The 23587-nt window shown below is 43.9% G+C and overlaps 1 protein-coding gene across 3 annotated transcripts in view; it reads left to right on the top strand.

Moving 5' to 3' along the window:
* Positions 1-23587, top strand: part of GRIN2B (glutamate ionotropic receptor NMDA type subunit 2B) — a 403399-nt gene that overhangs the window by 345089 nt on the left and 34723 nt on the right. For all 3 annotated transcript variants that reach the window (XM_036074447.2, XM_036074448.2, XM_078075633.1), the window contains 5 exons: positions 6523-6725; positions 7510-7681; positions 7902-8055; positions 11383-11508; positions 14067-14296. In XM_036074447.2, coding sequence (XP_035930340.1) covers positions 6523-6725; positions 7510-7681; positions 7902-8055; positions 11383-11508; positions 14067-14296 — 885 coding nt within the window. The remainder of the gene's footprint in view (positions 1-6522; positions 6726-7509; positions 7682-7901; positions 8056-11382; positions 11509-14066; positions 14297-23587) is intronic.

The following is a 23587-nucleotide window of genomic DNA, read 5'->3' as shown; positions in this document are numbered from 1 at the left end:
AAAAAATTTTTTTAGGAAATATCCTAAATATTTATTAATAGGGGTACACCTAAATACATGGAGACATGTCCGTTATTATGGACTACCTTGCAGCTATTAAAAGGAGTTAGCTCTAACTGGGAGTAAGCCCAGAATGTATAACGAAGTGGAAAAAGTAAGTTGCAGAAACATGTGTGTATTATGATATGATTTTGGAAAACACACATGTGCATACACACACGTGTCCCCTTTTTCATATATATGTATATGTATTTTGTATGAATATAGAGACTGGATGGCCATACGCCAGAATGTCCACTTGGTTACCAGTGATGGGGAAGAGGGGCGGATATGGAGAAATAAAGATTGAGCAAAATGAAATACTAGCAGACACTCAACCTTTAAAAGTCCTTGGAGCTAGGATGGGTAGCTTCAGGGAAGAGAAATGGGAGTGCCTTCCTATCCTCAGATTATTGCTCTGTTAGGAGTCTCAGGCCTACGCCGGGCCAGCTACCTGATGTGACGCGGCTTTGGGACAGAATGGGATGCGTGTCTGGGCTGCCTTGCAGGCACTGTGCCTATTCTTTTAGCTTACTCAGAGAAATCACACGTAGTTTTAAATTTTGCATTTTTAGGGTACCTGGGTGGCTCAGTTGGTTAAGCGTCTGCCTCCGGCTCAGGTCATGATCCCAGGGTCCTGGGATCGAGCCCCGCATCGGGCTCCCTGCTCAGCGGGGAGCCTGCTTCTCCCTCTCCCTCTGCTGCTCCCCCTGCTTGTGCTCTCTCTCTCTCTCGCTCTCTCTGTCAAATAAATACATAAAATCTTTAAAAAACGTATTTAAATTTTTTTTTAATTTTGCATTTTTAAAGTCAGTGGAATACATACAATGAGCAGCAAGTGTTGAGTGTTAGAGCCAGATGCCATCTCACACAAGAAACAAAAACACCTTGATTTTTGAAAAATAACCTTTGACACCTTAAGAGGCTCTCATAAGTGCTTTTGTTCCAGGATCTTAAAAAATGACTCTCTTGCACGTGAGAGAGGCAGCCCGGGGAGACTGATGTCCTTCGCTGTCTGTGCCAGGACTGAAGCAGCCTTCACAGCAGCCGTGCCCTGCCCAGGCCCCTCTCCCTTCTCCGTGGTGACACAAGCACCAAAGGGACAAACTCAGGGGCTTTCAGCAGGAACGTGGTCCCTGTGGCCTTCTTTTTTATGCGTAGCCTTCTCAGGGTTCTAATTGGTGCCGGTCTCACTAGTGGTAATGGAGGAAATCCGTGAGCAGAAGGAAGACTCTAAGTCTAAAATCACCACAGATCGGTTCTCTAGAATTTTCCTGAGCAGAGGCTTATGGAATAACATGTGGCAGGTTTGTGAGGTGTAGACTTCCTTTTGAGGAGAACTCCCCAGCTGAACAGGTGTTCGGCTTGTACCGAGAGTACCAAACCAGAACCCCTAAAAATGACTCTGTGTTTTTCTGAGGAAACTAATCAGAGATTTTTTTTTTTTTCTCTTGAGAAAGATGATTTCAGTCCTCTAGAGCTCTTTTTAAATGTTAGTATGGCGGAGAACTGCATTTTTTATAGACAGATGTTGTTAAACGTGCGCCTGGTAATGATGTTTGTTCAGTGCCTATCTCTGAGGAATTCAGAGCACTTTATAGATGTTTTCTTCATTATTTCCTCAACGTTTTTCTTTTTCGGATCATATTTTAACTTAGCTATAAATTCTTCATTTAGTTTTTCTCACTGTATTTTCTCTGAAATATCTGCATTTCCGGTATTACAAACTCACACCAGTCCAGATATTCCAGGAAAGCATTCAGAAGTTTCCCTTTTAGTGTCTCAGGCTTCTCTTTGTCTTCTTGCCATTCTTCATGACTCTAAACAAACTCTCCCATCTATCATATCTCCACCATACTTCCTTTCCATTAAACAAATTGTTGAAACATAACTTATTTTTCTACCTAAAAAGTTCCTATTATACTTAGTTGTTCACTTGTTTCTAAGTGCTTGCTCCTTGCCTTGAGGTAGCTAATTTGAGGTAATTAAACATGTTCTTTCACATGAGCACTGTGTATTGGCACTATGAATCTAATATTCATAGCAGAGGGCTTTTTTTTTTTCCCTAAAATTGTTTCTCTTTTCAGTCCTCGGGAATTTGTTAACCTCTTCACGGCAGTCGTCCTTGAAGAAACAATAAAAAAGAATCATTACTAAAAAAAAAAAAAAAAAAAAACAAAACGAATCATTACTTTAAGACAAGCTAATCTTTTTGTGCAAACAAATCAGACACTTCCCTCCCTTGAGGAAATAACCATGTAGAACACTTTTTCACTGGATTCTAATCAGATGGAAGTGTGGTAGAGAGCCTCAGTCCTAAAAAGATCCTGGGATCATGAGATTTTATGCAAGGCACCTTAGAAATCATTCCCTTATTTTATGGATATGGGAACTGAGACTCAGAGTTTTAAACATTTGTCCATGGTCACAAAAATACTTAGGGTTACATTCAGAATTTAGGGTAGGAGACAAGACTCCTGAAAAGTTAAAGTCACTAAATAAGGTAGTGAATAGCATGAAATAATGAACGATTTGGTTACTCTGGGCCATTTGTGGGTTGGCAAATATTTAATAACTGGGGGATGGGCAGGGGAAGCCCAGAATTGCGGTGTTTGCCAATTTCATGGGTGCCCCCAGCTAATTTCAAGCTATCGGCATGACGCCATTGAACAAGGAGTTGTGAAGAGAGGAGTGCTATCTAGTTGGTTCTCTAGAAAATGAAGATTGTCCGGCTAGAATGAACAGGTCTTTAAGGAGGAGGAGAACTGAGTTAGACCATTTCTCCCCACACATCATACCTTTCAGCTGTGAAGGACTATCCTTGATCTCTCTTTTGAGCAACAGTAGGACTTTGATCCTTTGCTCTTGCTATTGCCTTGGTGGATAGAGTACTCTTCACCTAATGCACTATCACATTTCAGGGCCCAGCTCAAAGACAAGGGTCTTCATCAAGCTTTTCCCCGACACTTTCAGAAATAATCACTTCTATTCTGAATCCCAGAGTACTTTATTTATACCTTTTATTAGGTAATTACCAAAGCCTAATTTGATGTTATCATCAGTAGATAGTGTCTTTCCTCTCTTGACCGTCCTCAGAGGACAGGGATCGTGATTTACTCCGTCAAGGGCAGAGCCCCAGTGCTGGGTAGTGGGTACAGCCCAAGCTCGGGAGCCAGATCGTTCAGCTTCAAATCCTGACATTGCACTCACGCACCATGACGGTGTGGGTAAGTCATCAAACCCCTCTGTTCTCCTCTGTAAAATGAGACATTAAATAATAGCCCCATCTCACAAGCTTGCTGCGATGATTAATGAGATTTTTAGAATGTTCAGTGCCTACTGTATCCGAAGCCCTTGCTAAATGCTACCTGGTATTGTTACCTGTAACACATAGCCCAGTGCTTAGCATGCAGTTGCTGTAGGTTGAATTGAACTAAAGTGAAGCAAGGAATGACCCGGCTAGCTTATTGGGAAGTTGAGAAAAGGTATGCTAGCGGGGACTCCGTATGCAGGTTATTGTTGGATAAAGGAGAATGATCTAGTAAATAAAAATCATTTCTCATAGAATTATAGGATCAACAGCTAGTTTCCCAGCTGTGGTATGATGAACACAGAGCAGAGTGGGATCATCTGTGCCCTTCCCTCACCCCATGTGCTAGATACTGTACATCCATAAAGATACCATTTGTTATTGCAATAGCTTTTATAAACTGCTGTTAGTTGAAATACCTCCTTTTAAATACTATGCAGTTGCTTTTTAAAAAATCTAAATGCTCGACTTCATGTATAAATATTATTAAATTTCATTCCATTTGGTTTAGCCCATTCCAGTTAATTCATATCACTTCCAACCTTGATTCTGCAATGCAGTATATCTTCTATTCCATTTAGCTTTGTGTTATCTGCAGTTTTGTAAGCGTTACTTCTGTTTGGTTTTATGAAACACTATGCAGGCCACTTGCAAGAACAGAGTCTCCTGACATATCACTAAAGACCTCTTTCCTTGTTGGCATTGATTCATTAAACAATCTTTTGTTTAATAAATATTTTATACTCCTTTCAAATCTGTCAAAGTATACAATAATCGATATTATATTCCATGTTGTTCACAAGAGCGTCATGAGAAACTTTGCCAAAATGCTGTGTCTGCAGCATTTTTGTCTTACAGATACAGTAAGTCTATTAGAAAAGAAAAGGCTGCTTGCTTGTTGAAACCTGTTCCTGATTAACCTATATTAGCTCTCAATACCAATAACTTCCTTTCCCAGTATGAACAAAGGATTCATATTTCAAAATAGTGAAGTTAACTCTGTCAAGGTAGACGAAGCTGAATGCACACACCTTGACCATGTAGGTGAGAAGTTTGGACACATCCCGAGGGCAGTGAGAGGCTGTTGGAATTCTTAAATAGCGGTTATATAACCAAGTGATGTTTTAGGAAGAGCCATCTGGCAGCAGTGTCCACAGTGCTCTCTGGGGGGTGGGTACCCTGTGTGAAGCTGGAAGTTGCCTGCGGCAATCCCAGAATGGGCTGCTGCACCACTGGACTAGGCTAATAGCAGTAAGGATAGAAGAGAAGAAATTGGGATTTAAAAGAAAAGACCCCAAAGAGACTATTGGGAGAAAATGATAAGAATGAAAAAAATAAATAAGTAAAAATAGTTGCATGAGGGATTCCCAACTTTTTCCCATCCCTGAACATGCAGAAAATGGTATCAGTTTGGCCACTGGGATAAATAGGGCGAGTTGGAGGTGACCCAACATCATGGGCCCCCAGGGTGGGGTCTCCCCTCCCCCAAGCTCTACCTCTCTTCTAACCACTGGCCGAAGACATAAATATCCACATATGGCTGGGAAGCTATTTGGATAGTTCTACTTGAGAAATAAGTACTCTTAGCAGTATGAAGAAAAACAGACTTGCACCAAAATAGGACCTTCAGTTCAGAGAAGACAATACACAAAAAGGAAAGCAAACATTTGGTTCAGTGCCTAATTCTGAATACAAAAGTGAAATATGGCTTATACACTTGGAAGAAAAATAGCACCAAGGTTAATGCCCAACAAGTTGGTCCAGGACACCAAGCCACTGTCCATGTTATAGTGATACAGTAAGACAAGGGCCACGGCTATACAGACCTAATATGGGGGTAGAAGTAGGCGGTGCCTACTAGGCAGGTGGGAGGGAGATACAAACCACACCTGGGGAGTTACCAGGTAGAAACCTAACTGGAGACAAAAGCAGACACAAAGGAAGGAATTTTGGTTTTGTATGAATGTGGAAATCTAAGCCTCTTTCCTTGAAAACTTATGAAGTGCTGCCCATTTGTTGCTCCTTATTGATTTATGTAGTTAATAATTAAGTAGTTTTGTAGTCCTGGTGCCACACTTACGCTGCTAATTTGCATTGCTGCATGGAGGAAATTATAGATTGGGAAGATGCAGGAGCTTACAATCCATAATTCCTGGGGTAATTGAAGATGTTTGGTTATAGAAAATGAAAAGGTGTTCTCTCTTCAGTAAACTCAAGGGCAGAGTGAGAACAAGAACCCACCAACAAAGTCCTACAGATTCTATTATAAAAATAGGAATGAATGGTTCTTCGAAAAGATAATGGAACCCACACATTTCTCCTGATGATTGGCCGCAGGGCCACCACGTGAATGATTCCAGGGGGCACCCACTTATCCCACCGGACTATGTTTGAATGGTGCTCCCTGAAGTCGGAGTACATAGCCTGTGCACACAGAAAGACCTATGCGATTCATCCCGGGGCTCCCACCCAACCCAGCAGGTGCATATCTGCCTTGACCCGTGGCATTCACCACCAGCCCAGCCATGCTTCCTTCCCCAGCTAAGCTGCATCAGTATTCTTTAATCCTGACTTACCATTTTATTCCAATTCAGATCTACCCAGTTCTCCACATGGCTTCCCACTGGACCTCTGTTACAAGCCAAAACACATCCTTCTGGCTCATTTGCTCCAGTCATTCTGTTGACCTTTCCAGAGCTATTTGCTGCTCTCACTATCATGCTCCTTGTTACAGTTAAGTAGGAAAAAAACCACCAGCCACTCAAAGCAGGAAGCTCCGGCATCCTCCCAACACTTGTACAAGCTTCTGTGTTAGCACTTACCATCTATCACTGTAAACATTTGTTTACATTTCTGACTCCTTCACTCAATGTGAGCTTGATGAAGGGCAGAATGATGCTTTGTTGAGCCCCAAGGTTTTGCAGGGTGCCCAGCACATGGTAGATCCTCTTTTAGTGTTTGGTAAGTGAGTGAGCAAATGAATATATTACCTTTCTTAGATATGGACATGGTAGACTCCTTTTGAGCATACAGGTTAAAAAGAATTTCCCCTCTATTACGTTCAATGCCTGTGACTGTTTACCTTTGTTTAATAGCTTCCTGGGTGATACCAGGAGAGGCTGCTGAGGTCTCTTGCCAGTGGTTTCTGAGTCTTTTGTTTACCCCCTGTGCAGGTGGGCAAGTGGAAAGACAAGTCCCTGCAGATGAAGTACTACGTGTGGCCCCGAATGTGTCCTGAGACAGAAGAACAGGAGGATGACCATCTGAGCATTGTAACCCTGGAGGAGGCCCCCTTTGTCATTGTGGAAAGTGTGGACCCTCTGAGTGGAACCTGCATGAGGAACACAGTCCCCTGCCAAAAACGCATAGTCTCTGAGTATGGCCCCTTCCCCAGTGCTCCGGGTGGCGTGGGATAGGCAGATTTACTACAGCTGTCAGCACCTGCCTGGGCGGGGACCTGAGGCATAGAATGAATTGGGCACCATGTGCAATTTTCAGTTGCTACTGAGCAATGGAATTACTGAGCAGCCCTGTGGTTCTGTCCAGATCCTGACCTGGGAGACTTCCTGCTGACTATGCTCACATATCTCTGGCCTTGCCTGTTCTCAACAGCCAGGACCTCAAATTTATAGAGATTCAAATTTGCATTGGTGTTGAACCATGTTTTCTTGAGCCGTTGTGCCCTGAAATTTTGAGATTTAGAAACATTTTTGGAAATAGGTAAAAATAAGCTGCTATCCCATTACAAGTCAGATAATGATCCTCTTTGATAAGGGTGGGAAATGCCTGGAAGAGAAAATAAAAGGGTAATTTTTCTGTATCTCAATTTGGTGCTGGTTAAATGGGTGCATTCAGTGTGTGCAAATTTATCCAATTGAACCCTTAGGGGTAGGCGCACCTTCCTGATGTACATTATACTTCAAAGGAGCACTAAAAAATGTGAGAAAACATGGTTCAATATGATGAGCTAATGAAAGAATCAGGATTCCGTGGTCTCATTTATTTCCTCACTCAGGTCTGATACACACTGTGCTGAGCGGTGAAGGGGAAGACCTGCTTTTGGGTTGGAGTTTTCCTGGTAAAGGGTAATACCTGCCTCTTGTATAAAGCCTTGTTTTTTTTGTTTGTTTGTTTGTTTGTTTGTTTCTTCAACTGGTTAGGAATAAAACAGATGAGGAGCCAGGTTACATCAAAAAGTGCTGCAAGGGGTTCTGTATTGACATCCTTAAGAAAATTTCTAAATCTGTGAAGTTCACTTATGATCTTTACCTGGTTACCAATGGCAAGCATGGGAAGAAGATCAATGGAACCTGGAATGGTATGATTGGAGAGGTGAGTGTCAGAACGTCAGGGCCATTTCCATTTTTCATGTATTTTGTTTCCCGCCAATATAAAAAAAAAAACGCTCCTCTATAAATTTTAGAAAGTAGAAAATAGTGAAGAGACTTCCCGTTCCCACTCTACTAAGGAAACCGCTGCTGGGCTCTGTTCTCCATGCGGCAGCCCCTTGCCTTCCTGAGCCCCCTAACGGAGCACTGTACCTTTCTCCCAGGTGGTCATGAAGAGGGCCTACATGGCGGTGGGGTCGCTCACCATCAATGAGGAGCGGTCTGAGGTGGTCGACTTCTCTGTGCCCTTCATAGAGACCGGTATCAGTGTCATGGTGTCGCGTAGCAACGGGACTGTCTCACCTTCTGCCTTCTTAGGTAAGTGCTACGCTTGCCTGCGGGAAGCACGTGGACATGAGGATGGGTACTTGGTGTGAGGATCAAGTGAAGGAGCACGTGGCCAGGCTGCCTCAGCCAAGAGTTGGTTTGGCAGGAGCTTATTTAATTTGGGGGACTTCAAAATCGATTATTCTCAAATGTGAACACTGAAAAATACCCAAAACCAATAGGAGAGCATATGACCCTGTAAGAAAACAGTGCTGGCTGGGCAGGCAGGGCTCCTACTCTAGTCCCATTCCTGCCACTTACTCATCACTTGACCCTGAGCAAATGTGCTCCATCCTGGGACTCAGTTCCCCTCATCCATAGAAGAAGCCATTTCAACCAGCTGATCTCTGAGGCTACTTCCTGCTTTAAGAATCTCTAATTCTTGCTATCATTGAAAAACTTTTTTAATTATCTTCAAGAATTGAACTCCAGGCTCCCAAAAGAGGTTTTCTGTTTTTACATACATTTTTCTGAGCTTTGTCAGGTACAGCTGATCCGATGCTTCCTCCCACTCTACCCCGTCCTTCCTTGTTCCATTCTGTACTTCCCTACTCTCCAGCATCACTTTTTGTGTCGAAAACCTTAGATATGATATAAGACCTGGTGAGATAAGGCCAAGATTTCAATTAGATGAGCTCCTTTGTGAGCTCATACCCCATATTTTTTTGCAGGGGCCGTGAGAGCAAGGCGTGGGAAAATAAAATGTCACCTCGAGAACAGGACATTGGGCTAGGAGACAGGAGGCCTGGCTTGGCCATAAACAAACCGGAAACCCTTGGATGAATCACAAACTCTCTGAAGGACATCAACTTTTTTTTTTTTTTCCTTGAGGATATTGGAATAGATCTTGACTAGTGTTTCTTTAAGCTCTATTCCAGCAGGCAAGAGGGGGGAGGGGAAAGCTTTTAATTAATGTACTATAAAGTGGAGTTATAGGTCCCATAGAATTTTTCCATTAATTACTCAAGTTTCTCAGCTAGCCTTCTTACAGTGAGGCAGGTTCTGGCCCTGCCAATTTTATGTGAAATGTTATTAGAGAGCACACACATTATATGCATTAATCCTCATAGCAGCTTTATGTATTTTATTTGCTTTTTTCCTTTGCAAGGATAATTGGAACATTAAGAGATACAGACAAAACTACATTCTAATTCTTACCCATCAGTATAGCACTAACCTCAATTTCTGAACTGGAAGAGCCAGTGATATATCAGCATAGCCCTAGAATGACATAGCGGGGCCAGGCAGGGTGCGTGTGTGCACACGCACGTGTGTGCGTGTGTGTGTGTGTGTGTGTGTTCAGAGGAGAAGCAGTTATTTGCAGGGGTAAAAGAAGCCAACATTTATTGAACACCTGTTATGGTGGTGTTCCAAGCATTACTGTACATCCTTTTGTTATATTATCTCACTGATACTCATCGATACTATTATTATACCCATTTTATGGCTCGGGAAACTGAGTCTTAGACCCAGTAAGCAATTTTCTAACAACCTGTCAGTTCACAGCTGACAGACCTATGATTAAAGCCCAGATGTGGCTGCCTTCAGAGCCTGCATTCCAGTTCTCATGGGGACATTTCAGAGTGCAGCTCCTAAATCAGGCACCGATGTGATGGGCAGAGACAAGGAAGTGATATAATACAATGAGAAAGTACAAACTTTGCCCCAGAAGACCTCAGATTATAACCTGGCCCTGCCACTTTCTGAGTAGGAACTTGGGAAAAGACCTTGACTTCTGTAAAATAGATACGGTAGTATCATAATGAAAGGGCCATTATAAGGATTATATAAAACATATGGTGAAAGTACTTTCTAAATCGTAAAAACCAATACAAATGTCTGTGATATTTTGTGTACAGAAGGCTGCCCTGGGCTCCATGGGGGAAAAGAAAGCCTGGAGAGGATGCTTTTACTCAGTTATTCCCTAATCTTAGTCAGCAATGAAATCAGGGTAGGACTGCAATCAGTGAGAACCGAGGGGGCGGGGGCCTTCCCTGCTCCACCATAGAGTGGCTTTGAATTAAACCTGCTGCCCTCACATCTCTGGCTGCCACTGAAAGGTTTTGCATTTCACGGTCGGTATGTGCCTTATCAGGGTCCTTTTTAAATTGTCAAGTGACCAGGTTTTTATCATTCCCTTCAAAAGTGCAAAAGTAAAACGTAGGTTTCAAGTAAAGAAAATGTTTTCTAATTTCCAGCCAATTTTTCTCCTTTCTCAACTTCATCTTTATTAATGATTTGGAAGATGGAAAAAACAGTATGTTAATTCACTTAGTTATGAGTTTACAATGTGATGTGACAGCTAAAAAGGCCAGAACTATTTTGAGACACAATTGAGGGAACATTGTATCGTGGGAATGCATAGCAATTGTCCCTTTTTGTAGGCCTTCAGAGAGGTGGCTCTTGGAATACAGTGTTCAATTTCTAGACACCTCCAAGCCAGAGAGCTTGAGATCCATGTAAGGGATTCAGCAAGAATGATTAAAGAAATTAAAGAAAGCACGTGGAGAACATTCTTGCTCTCTTGCCTGGTCTTATCCTGTCAACGCTTTCACTTGGCGTGAGGGAATAGCTTGTAGTTGTTCTGTTAATTATAGCTGAGGCGTGTTCCCTTGTCATGGGCTACGTTCCCACTGTTACAGATACCGATTATCAATGTGGATGGATTTTTTTTTTTTTTTTGACATTGACTTCTATTCTCATGCCCTAATGATGCCCCATAAAATACACCACATCCAAGTGGGTTGTAAAGTAAATGTAGACTAGGAAGTTTAGGAGAGGTGAGGCAAGGGGGCAAAAGAGTTACTGATTGGATGTAGTTATTACCAAATCAAGTCAAGCCTGAAATAGCAACTAACATCTGTGGAGAATGAATTTGTGCACAAGCTTCGGAGGAAGCATTGGTGAAAGCTTTTTCCAGGCCTCCATCATGCGGTGTGGCCATATAGGGGACAACATAAACCAAGAACCTGTTCCCTATGATTCACTTACCCCAATCTAGTACTTCTTGCAGATGGACATTTCCTGGCAATAGCAGAAACTAACTCAAAAAGTTCATAGGCAAGAAGCTCTCCTTCTCATGTGTTTGAGAGAAAATAGACCTTGACCTGCCCATCAGGGCAATGGAGACACTCAGATGCAGCCTGTCACTCCTCCCCGACCCAGGCCCTAGCTCTCGGGAGAGACGCAACACACCTGTGGTTTGTTTCCCCCCAACAAAATACACGTTGCCTGAGCAAATGAATACGCAAATTAATCAGAATCTGTTTGTTCTCTGTTTTAATTCTGAGCACTGATTTTTTTTTTTTCCCTCCCCAGAGCCATTCAGTGCTGACGTATGGGTTATGATGTTCGTGATGCTGCTCATCGTCTCAGCCGTGGCTGTCTTCGTCTTTGAGTACTTCAGCCCTGTGGGTTATAACAGGTGCCTCGCTGATGGCAGAGGTAAGGCCAGCCACGACTATTACATTTCTGCATTGTCGTCTCTTGTTCTCCATTCTGAGTCTCTCTACTCCTCATTTAGTGTCTGCCCGCTCCCCGACTTACCCATTTCTGAAAATGAACCTTCAGCCTTCTATGTCAACAGCTTGGCAACTCATTCGAAATACCCCAATTAAGAGGTTAGTCTGGATCTCTATGTCCCTCGCTGGCAGAAGCCTCACCCAGCGAGCCCAGTTCTACCCCAGGGTAAATGAGAGGGAAGCTGCTCGTAGATTCATGTAGCATAAACATGTCAGAGGAAACTATTTTGATAACCTTAGGCTGTGAGCAGTCTGTTTGAACAGATGGACAAACAAGGCAGCTATACTCCATATATTAAGAATAAAGAAAATTAGGCTGCCCCGGGATATATGCAGCATAGTTGTGGCTGAAGGAGTTCTCCACCTCTGAGGTACAAGATCTCCAAAGCCTACGACCCTGGCTCAGCTGCCCCTGCCAGGGAGTATAGACATTGGGTGGTTGAAATAAAATGGCCAGCAGATAGCGATTTGCACCCATAGCTACTGTTGGGGGCAGTCCAGTTTTCTGGCTAAGTGGGTCCAGAGATATGAGGGCTGCCCGTGTGTTTGAGGCATTTATGAGGCTTCACAAAACATTTACTAGATTCTTGAAGGGGGACTTGGGACCCCTATAAATAACTCATCCGAAACTTTCTGAGAATCCCAGAATTAGGAACTACTACACTTTTTTCTGAGTCTTCTCCCATCCAGAATGAGTTTTATTCAGAAATTATGCCTCCAAGACGGAAGTCTTTTTTAACCCCAGCTACACAAAGAATGATCTGTGGGGCACTTAAAAGACAAAGGTGCTTGGACCTCATTTTCTAATATTCTGACCCACTAATTCCAGGGTGGGTCTTGGACCACTACTATGTTTCAAAATAGTGGTTCTCTACCTTGGTTGCAGGTTAGAATAACCACCCACCACAATTGAATAAGAATCTTTGGGGCTGGGGGCTTGGCAGCAGTGTTGTATGAAAACTCCCCTGGTACTTCTAACAGTCCAGGTTGTGAACCACTGATGCCCTGAGGCATTTCCAGGGGCCAGCCTACCTTCTTCAGCCTGGAAGTTTGAATGTCTCCACAATATGGTGCAATCAGGGGGCTTTGTGCCTGTGCCAAAGGGTCTTCCAGAAGCCATGACCTGCTCCCCATCCCGAGGGGCATTAGTAACAAGCAAAACATCTGAGAAACACCTGAGTACGTACATATGTTGACAGCGTCAAGAGCTGAAGTGAGTGTATGTTGTCCCTTCACCTTGAAGAAAATCAAGGAGGCAAAAAATCCAGCCACAAAATTCAAAGCGAGGGCTTACAATTACTTAGCCAACCAAGGGGCGCCTGTCCTCACGAAGGAATTCCACATGGGACTGCTTTAAATATCAAGTCTCCTTGGAGCATTTTACAATGTACAAAGCTTTGATTTATGAACAACTTTGGAGTTACACATCTGTTCCATGAAATCAGGTCCACATGCACAGATGTGTGCGCACGGTTAGATACGAGGCTTGACATGTGTAGTCACTGATTTAGTTGTCAGAGCAGATGCTATCAGGATCACAGATAACATCGTAAGACCTGTGCTAATGTGTGGTGAAACTGTGCGGGCAGATGTTCGTTTCTGCAGCGGAGGGGCTACATGCAGACCCAGACATCAGGCGAGATTTTGCCATCGCCAAGCGTTGAAAGCGGCGAGGCAACAATAAATCTCTGGGCAGAAGCCTTGGCACTGTGAATATAAAGGTTGGGTGGAGGAGGGTCAGAGACAGTCTGCCTTTCTGCCCTCAGATAGCGTGGCCAAGCCAGGGGTCTGTGGCTTCCTCCCTGGGCTTCCTGATATTCTTGTACAAGAAGCTACCATGGTCGGAAACCCAGTTGGGATGCGTTGGCATTGGAGTGGGGTCGAGGTTGTCTTGGAAACATTTGGTGCTAAGTGCTAGAAGCTAAAGAAAAATTAGGATAAAGGACATTCAAAGCCATCTAGCATCCGTGTGAATAAAATTGTAGGAGGTCCATGCCGAAGGTAGAAGAACATTCCATACGGTTCTTGTTGACCTTTTTTGAAGTTGAAATCCTTTCTTGGTAGATACAAATAGAAATTTTAGGAACAACAGTAATGAGGATGTGCGTGTGACAGTAATGGGGTAGTGGCCTTTGTCATTCAGTTTTCATGTGGTCTTGAGAGTCTTGTCTACATGGGGGCAGGAAGCTGGCCTTTCCAGTGCCCTAGCTTAGTCATGACCGTTAGTTGAAGCAGGATCCCACACACACCCCACGCCCCTGGATTTTCTTCTAAAGAACCCTCTTCTGCCTTCCTGGGGGGTCCCAGAAGAGAGACACAAACTCTCAACTTAAAAATGTCTGCCTCTTAGTCGGAGGGTTTCCTGCTTTGAGCAGGAACTGACCAGCTCTGTGTATTTGTCTACACAGAGCTGGTCTCTCTGTTTAGATAGGACCAGTGACTCTGTCTTAACTTTCTGTCCTTGTCTTTTCATCATCACAGAGCCAGGTGGCCCATCTTTCACCATCGGCAAAGCTATTTGGTTACTCTGGGGTCTCGTGTTTAACAACTCCGTACCTGTGCAGAACCCAAAGGGGACCACCTCCAAGATCATGGTGTCAGTGTGGGCCTTCTTTGCTGTCATCTTCCTGGCCAGCTACACTGCCAACTTAGCCGCCTTCATGATCCAGGAGGAGTATGTGGACCAGGTTTCTGGCCTGAGTGACAAAAAGGTAAGAGGACCATTGGAAGCCTCCCATCTCCCCCTCAGTCCCATTCTGAGCCCATACTCAAAGTTCTCCTGTACCTGTTAATTTTCTCCATCTTTAGAATCGGCAGTTTTTTCTTATGTCTCCTTAAATTGGGACCTGGGAGCAAACATCAGTTTCCCTACCGAAATAATAGTACTTCACATTCACTTTCTGATTTGCGAAAGGTTGGCACCAGCACTCCCGGGCTGCAAATAAGGGGCTTGGTGTGTTAGCGGCTTCCTGAGCATGTGGTACCTCCTGCCGAATGTGCTTGGGTGGCCTGCCAGCACAGGGCTGCCCATTTGGTGTGTTATTAGAGGGCCGCCCCCTGCACCCACACCGAGGGCCCTGGCCCATTGTGGCCTCCGTTTTCCTCCAGGAGGGTAGTTCACATTGTTCCCGAAGAGAACTAACTGCTCTTTAACTGATGACTGCCCTGTGTGGTGCTGATGAATAGGTAGCCCCCATACCAATTGAGGCCTCCCTGCTGAGCTGTGCAGTTGCGAAAGGAACGAAAGTGTCCACTGGTTTGCATCTTTTCTGGACGAGGATGTGCCAAGCCTGTCCTAAATACCATATTCTCTCGGCCTGCCAGAAGCATCACGGTTTCTGTGGGCGGTCTATCTCCCGAAACAGTGATCACCAGCATGGTCCAAGATGAGTGAGAGGACCTACCTCCATGAGGTGTCCGGTAGAACTCATGGATACCCCACATAATTCTGGGAACTTCCACCCACAACACATTTCCTACACTGTGTTTCCTTAAGATTTAGAAAATGTGATTTGCCACCCCTCTCCCCAGGTTGAAGCTATGAGGTATGGACAGATGTGTGTTTAGAACAGATAGGTCAGAGAGCTAGTGATTTCTAACGTGGGGTAGGTTTCCCCCAGATAAAACCTTAAACCCTTAACAGATGGTTTGAGAAGAGTATGAAGGAAGAGCTAGTCTTTTTGAGGGCCCAGGTTCTGATTTTTCCATCTATTCATCTCTACTCACCAAGAACACACAAAAGCATGTGAGGAAGGTAAACAAGCTTCTAAGGAAATGAAAAAAAAAAATCTCTAAGTACATATATGGATCACTGTGTTTACCTTTTCATGTTATCTCTTTCTCTGACTCATCTTCCTTTATTTTCTTCTTTATTTTTAAAAATAATACCTCTCTTTGTATTTCCTTCTCCCTTATTTTTAGGTTTTTGTTTACTTCTCGCTTCTAACGCATGATTTATTATTCATTTATTCATATATTCATGCATTTAATACTTCATTCATTTTAAATATTTCTCTTTGTTCCTTCGTCAACATCTTTCATCATTATGATCCTGGCTCACAAAAGGTGAATTACATACCTCCCTTCACCTCCTGTTACACCAATTTTTGTGCCTGTTTCTACAGCCTGGGCAGTAGTGGGGTTAAGAACAACTACCTCCTTAGGGCTCTACACTTGAATGTGGCGTAGGTGAGGTAGACCATGCCCATCCTAAAACAGGGATGTGGCAGCAGCATGGTAGACCATGTCCTCACACATGGATTTGTCAGAGGTATGGCAGACCATGTCCTCACATCAGGCTCTGCAGAGGTTTGGTAGGTCATGTCCCCACACACAATATGGCGGGACCATCCTGCCATGCCATCAGTAATATGGCAGAGGTACTGTGGACCACAGTCCTTCTTGGAGCTCTGGGCTACTAAGTGAAGGATCCACATTTATCATTTTGTTTTCTTCAAGTATCTCTGAGGATTGCTTAGGACACTGTATTTATCGTTCCCATACATTCATGAGCCACCCGGCGACAACTGTACGATCTTCTATTTGAGATAAGCCTAATTAAGATGCAAGGAGATTGTTTTCCCTTTTGTGGTTTTGAATATATTGCTCAAGACTGCTTAAACAGAGAGGTTGTGCACCTGTCTGTCCTCCACACCATGTTGGTTATGTTCTGAAAAGTTAGATCCCATCCGTTCTTTGCTTAGAGAACTTCAGTGGCTCCACTGTGTATAGAATAAAGACCTTTTCCCTGATTTGCTCTGAGGGCCTTCACATGTGATTCCCACTGGGCTCTGGCTGTCCAGGGTGGTCAGCCAGGGCTTAGGCTCTTGCAGCCCAGGCTTCCTTGACTTCTCATCCTTCGGGCCATGCCTCTCTATCTGTGCCTCTGCCTGGGATGTTCTTCTCCTGACTTCTTCACTCACCAAACTCCTGTGGAACCCTCATGGCCCAGATTAGAGGTCACTTCGTTTGTGGAGCTTTCCTTGGCTCATCTGGACAGTGAGCCATTCTCTCCTCTGACCTGGTAGTCTTCCACCCCTTTATTAATAACACCTGTCTTCCACATGGTCCTGTCATAATCTGGACACCTGGACCTGACTGGATCTCCCCCATCTGACCATGAGCTCTGTTGGACCATGATCATAACTTGGTTATCCTGTTTTGTTTTGTTTTGTTTTTTTTTAAAGTCTGTGGGGAGAGGGAAACAGGGCATATTTATGTAAGAGCCTCTCATGCAAAGCAGCAGACTAAGCATTATAGGCAAAGAAGGCAACAAGAGAGCAAGAACCCTTTAACAACGGTCTAATTTGAAAATACTTGAAAATGGATATCAGGTACATTTTAGAACTTTGCAGATGACCAAATCATAAAGCGTAAGCATCCTACCAGACAGTGTCAACATAATTTACATAATTATAGAAAACATTTAAGTAACTAATGACATACAACGCACATCAGTGTCAGGAATGCTAATATAAATCAGAAAGAGGGTTTTCTGAAAGTGCACTTAAAATGTCAAAATTGATATTAGTTTCCCTTCACAACACCTTAAGAAAACAAAGTCTTGGGCCTGTCTTCGCACAACAGCAAGTGTATTCTGTGAATTTAGAAAAAGAAAAGGTAAAGAATGAAGTCGTCAAGACAGGAACATTGAGAATAGATATGAGGTGATTTTGAAGATTCTTTTTTCAATGGAATTAAATTTTCATCAAGGAAAATAACATTTAAAATAGGAAAGAGTTCTTAAACTTGTTTTGACTGTCACGGATGGCATATCTTCCGTACAACTCAGATCAAGTGATAAATATCTTGGAGTGATGACGGGAAGGTATTTATAGCCATTAAATTTATATATCCTTAGGAAATTATCTTCAATTTTATGGCAGAAAAGTGTTTTCCAGATCTCATTTATGGTAAGGTACAAAATCAGAATGTTCAGAGTTAAATTTCCATGAAAACCTATTTTGGGGCTCCTTTTCACTGGATGGCTTCCATCTTGCAGTAGCGCATTACATCAGTGGGTTCAGAATTATTCCACTACATGCTGTATCTAAATATGGGTGCAAGTTCTAACATTTAGCAGCCCTACTGTACATTCCATCAGTTCCCCCAGTGGGAGGACAATGTAAGGAAGCTGGTGACCTCTTTCTGCTCTTAACAAAGAGCTCCCCATGCTCATTCTCCCGTGTCTCACCTCCCCAGACGGATTTCTCATTTTGCAGTCTGCCAGCCATAGAAAGAGCTTGGCCACCAGGTGAAGGAAGGGACATATTTGCTGGTCCCTACGTACATTATGCATGTTACATCTATTTTATATGTGTCCTCTGCATATAGGTATGACTATTCCCATTTTACAAATAAAGACCCCGAGACTCTGGGAAGTTTCTGGACTTCCCTAAAGTCACACATTCTCAAGTGACAGAGCTAAAGGTTTGTGTCCCTGTGTGTTTGGCTCTAAAATCACTTCTCCAGGGTATCTCCCTTCTAGCTCATCTTAGACAAAGTTAGGATGTCTTGAAGGATTGGTATTGACACCCCTGCCCCCACTTTTTCATTGAATTTTCGATTCTGTGATTTAATGAGTTTCTCTATCAGTTTCACTTAACCCTGAGGTCACCATACGCTGCCTCCACCAGGACTACTGTTACTACGGATAATGGTAATAACAGTCATCATCATTATTAATATAACTTCAACAATGCTATCTCTGCTCACATTTTTTTTTCAGCTCGTACAAGCCAGGCGTAAGGCCAGCTGCATTACACAGAGGATCTTATGTAATGGTGCTATTAATGTTTTCATTTGTCCATGAGGAAGCTGAACCTGGGAAGGGTTAAGTCATTTTCCTTCTGATGTGCTTTGCTGCCTATAGCCCCTAAACAGTGTGCCATCCTGTTCAGGTCCCAGGGCTTAATTTTCATTCATCATCTTTCTTCCTATCCTCCCATCCACCTTGTCAAAGCAGAACAAGTTAGATCCTTTTCATCTACCAAAAAGCAGCTGTTTGATGAACTGATCCACAATAATTAGATAGTATTTCAACATTTTCACTTTCTCTTTTTAATAAAGATTTTATTTATTTATTTATTTATTTGAGAGAGAACATGGGTGGGGTAAAGGGGCAGAGGGAGAAGCAGACTCCCCGCTGAGCAAGGAACCTGACGCGGGGCTCAATCCCGGGACCCCGGGATCATGACCTGAGCCGAAGGCAGACTGAGCAACCCAGGTGCCCCTCATTTGCACTTTCTTTAAGAAGTTTTTCAGAGGCATTCCTTTAAAAAGAGAAGGGTGGTGATTTCTAGTACTTGTACAGGCTAATGGCTCACACATTGACTTTAGCCTGAGCCTAGTGTGACCCTGAGCTTTAAGCCACTGTTGGAGGGTGGGAGAGGAGCAGCAGCAGGAGAGAGAAGGGGCAGTTATGGGGTTGTGGGGTGAAGGAAGCAGAGGTTGCCGTCTGACCACTGGGTTCCCCAGGGTGCTTGGCGGCATCCTGCTTCACACATTCCTACCCCCAATGTCATATGTACCCACAGTGTAGTTTGCAGTTCTTGCCCTCAAGGAACTGTAGGAATTTTTATTAACTTTAAAACGTCCAAAAGGTGCCTGTCTAATTAACGAGGGCAACCACCTTTGCCTGCAACACTGAAGGTACAATCAGGACAGCCTTCTAACAACTAAATGAGGACCCATGGCTTTTCTAGATAATGATTATTCTATGTGAAGTCCTGTAGCATCTTGAAGTCACCTCGCACCCTTTTGGAAAAGAGACCATGTAGGACTTTTAAATCAACATGCAAACAAGTCAGTATGCATTCTGGAAGAGAACCAGCCTGGTGATAAGCATATTTACACCACGGTACACTGATATGTAATGATTGGATGGTATTTGAGCATGTGAGGAAATGGGCCCTGTTCTTTCCACTGTTCAGATGTGTCTTCCTTGCCCTATTCATTTCAGGCTGAAAGCCAGTGAGAGACAGCTGACCTCAAGCTTGATCTGTCACACCTTGGTCCTGGCGCAGACCTTCCTGGTCAGATCATGGACTACTGAGGCAAAAATAGCTTACTAGGGCAAGTGGCAGGCGTGACTAATGAGCCAGGGAGCTAGAAATGGGCGCCTGGACTGGACCTTCAGGTAGCTGCGCAAACTAGGGTGTGCTTTCTTACGTGGGAGTCCTGTGGAGCTGTCAAGCAACTGGTCCTCTTGTAGTAGCTGGCCAAGAGCAATTCTGGAGGAAGTGATAAGAAAAGAAAACTCCCCCGAGCCTGGGAGGACACAGGGCACAGGGCACGCATGTGGAAGGGAAGGGACACCCGCCCCTTTGTCTCTCAATTACCAGAACCAATCTGACATTGTACATGGGCCACTACCCCAAGTACTGAGCCTCCCTCATTCCTTCCAGGCTGGACTGCACCCAGATGCATCCAGAGCAAAGCCTGGAGCTTGCCCAGGCCTAGTGCTCTTGCTCAGGGTCATCTCTCACCACTTTGCTAGTGTTGTTTGAAAATGAGACTACTTCTGCCCACTCCTAATTCCTGAGTCCATTTTTGACTTACCTGGATGCCTTGACTGAGGCATCTAGTGGGGCTTTGCAGTGGTCACCCTCCCAGTCCCAGGATGCAGATGGCTACGGGGCTCTCAAGGGGGGTCCAGAGTCTCCTTTCTCTCCTTTCTGTGTACCCCTTCACAGCATCAGGCTTCACTGTGTCCTCCTCTCCTTGAGTGACCGCCTGCTTCCTGATGTTCCATGGCTTCCCACACAGCATTCCTCACCCCTGACCTCTGCTGTACTGTCGGGGCTTATCGTGGGTTGAATGGACACCCCCCTCACCCCCCCCCCGCTCCCAAAAGATAACATTCATGTCCTAACCCCTGGATCCTGTGAGTGTTACCTTTATTTGGAAAAAAAAGATCTTTGCAGATGTAATTAAGGATCTCAAGATAAGATCATCCTGGATTATCGGGGTTGGTGCTAAATCCAATGACAAGTGTCCTTATAAGAGAAAGGCAGAGATTTGACTCAGAAGAGAAGATCAGGAGAAGGCAGAAGCAGAGATTGGAGTGTTGCAACCACAAGAACCATCTGGAAGCTGGAAGAGGCAAGGAACAGACTCTCCCCTAGAGCCTCTGGAGGGAGCACAGCACTGGCACTTTGATTTCGGACCTCTGGCCTCCAGAACTGTGTGAAAATAACTTAGGGTTGCTGTAAGCCACCATGTCCATGGTAGTTTGCTACGGCAGCCCCAGGAAACGGATACAGGGCCTTCCTGACTCTCCTATGACCTGCTCTCTGAGCTCCCCTCAGACATTAGACTTCGGGGTGTCTCCTATTCATCTCCATCTCCTCTGTCAGCACCCAGCCCCACCCTTCCAAAGTGGGTATTTCTTACAGCAGCATCCGGTTCAGCTCCTCTTCTCACGAATCTCCTTTGCTTCGAAGAATTGATCTCCATCACACTGAAGATTTGCAGAGACATGTTGTACACACCACGGAGGTCTTCTCCATGCTCTTGAATTTTAGGGAGACAGTCAAAAACCCAAGTGTCCTTGAGGGCTCCCGTTTGCTCTGTCCTTGAGGCTGAGGACTGTTAAGTTTCTCGCAGCATGTAGCGTGTTAGATGTGTGCGCACTTCCCACGAAATCTTCTACTAGACCTCTTCATAGTAACATCATTGTCAAGGGGGATGGAGGACTTGTTTTTGTATGCTGTATCATTTCCACAACTCTTTTCTAGGGACAATATTATTAATGCACCCCTCTCATATTCTGGATTGTGTTGCATTATTCAAATCACAGAACTGGAAGGGACTTTATTTGATCATGAGGCACAGGGGACATCTTTCTCAGTAAAGGTAAACAGGTGTCCTCTCTTCGTGTGGATGAACATATCTTCCTTGTTAGATTCTTTGTTACACAGGAGTGCACACTTATATATGTACATGTATGTTCATATGTGTATATATATGTATAATACATATACGTACATATATAGGCAGTTGACCTTTGAATAGCGTGGGGGTAGGGGCGCCAATCCCCTGCACAGTAAAAAATCTGAGTGTAAGTTTTGATTCCCCAGAAACTGAACTGCTAATAGCCTACTGTTGACTGGAAGCCTTACTTATTACATAAATAGTTGATTAACACATATTTTGTATATTTATATGGATTATATACTGTATTCCTACAATAAAGCTAGAGAAAAAAATGTTATTAAGAAAATCATAAGGAAGATGGGGGTACCTGGGTGGCTCAGTGGGCTGAGCATCTGGCTGTTGACTTCGGCTTAGGTCATAATCTCAGGGTCCTGGGATTGAGCCCTGCATCAGACTCCACCCTCAGTGAGGAGTCTGCTTGAGGATTTCTCTCCTCTCTCTATGTCCCTATCCCCTCCACTCAAGCTCTCTCTCTAAAACAAAAAAGAAAAAAGAAAACCATAAGGAAGAGAAAATACATTTATAGTACTGTACTATATAAAAAAAAAAAATCCGCATTTAAGTGGACCTGGGCAGTTCAAACCTGTGTTGTTCAAAGGTCAATTGTATATCCATCCTCCAAAAGTATACACAGACAACAAGATAACTGGTTAGCTAGGAACTTGACACAAAGCTACACTACGAACACGAGCTTCCCCTGTGCATAGAACATAAGCTTTATAATGTGGATCTGAGGAAGGTTTTCTTATCTGGAAAAAGAAGAAAGTTTTGTCTCATTCTGTTGATATTAGCAGAACCATCTTTCTGTGAAATGAATCAAAACAAGAGAAAATGAAATGAAGGCAGAAAGGAAGGAGAAAGGAAAGAAATAGAAATAAAGGAGGGAGGGAAGGAAGGAACAAAGGAAGGAAGAAGAAAGGAAAGGAAAGAAAAGCATCAGAACCAATCTTTGGCTCTGCGTAACTCTTCTTAGAAAGATGTCCCTAAGTAAGATACTAGAAGAATAGAAGCCTTCCCGGAGCCATAACATTTTTTAAAAAGGCAACTAAACAAACTAGCATGAGTGTGAATTCATAATTTCCCCACCTCAATTGAGTTGAACTGGGCCCCAAATAAAACCAGCAATAGGCAACAAATGATTTCAGTTAAGAGAAATCAAAGCATACAGCGTGGCATGCTGTACTTAAGTTTTAGGTGCTCTGGGAGTGGGAGAAGCTTGAGCACTTCTTTGAACTGGTCAGATTATACGAATTTATCTGTGTGGCTTCTGTCTCAGGCCTCTCACTGTCAGGCCGTCTCTCCCAGGTTGAGAAGAGCCAGGGGCTCTGGGGACCCCAGGGATGGATGGAATCTATTCACAGCTGAGTCTCTGGTCCCAAGAGAACACAGCAAACAAGAGAGGTCCTCAACATCTTTTTTTTCCCCTCTCATTAAAAACAAAAACTAGAAATAAGTGTTTCAGTATAAGGGGGCTAAACTTTTATATGCTCACTGAATCTTGGCTTGTGGGTTGAGGATTTATTAAGAATTAGTGCTTCACGATGGGCAACTAAGTTCAAGTCCTTGGAGACAAATTAATGCAGCTGTGAAAATTTATATGTGGCCAAAGGCATCAGGCCTAAAATGAATCAGGTTTTAGAGATGTCACAATTGTATCCATAGTAAACACGGTGGCCTGTGCAGGCTCCCGGCTTTGTGGATGCTTCAGCCTTTTGCCCTTCCAGTGCTCCACCCCCCTTGTCATAATGACGACAAGAGTGGACAAGGGTCCCAGTGGGCTGTGTGAGGCCTGTTATATTTTTGGAAGATTTCTGCACAGCAGGGCATGTGCTGGGGCCAGTGGGGGCCTGAGAGCGCCGGAGGCTGGGGAAGTCCAACCATGTCATTCACAATTCGATGCTGGGTTTTCCATTTCCAGCATGGCTCGCAGAGAGCCATTAAGAGACCGCCCACGCCCTGTATTTCCTCTGGTATTTTTATCCAGTCTTGTCTGGGGGGCTTTGATTCAGACTATCAAAGGTGTTAACCCCAGGCCAATATGATCCTGCATGCAGCTTGGACTTTTG

Source organism: Halichoerus grypus, chromosome 6 (genome assembly GCF_964656455.1).
Source record: "Halichoerus grypus chromosome 6, mHalGry1.hap1.1, whole genome shotgun sequence".
In the NCBI taxonomy this organism is placed as follows: Eukaryota; Metazoa; Chordata; class Mammalia; order Carnivora; family Phocidae; genus Halichoerus; species Halichoerus grypus.
This window is presented reverse-complemented; position numbering and strand designations above follow the sequence as displayed.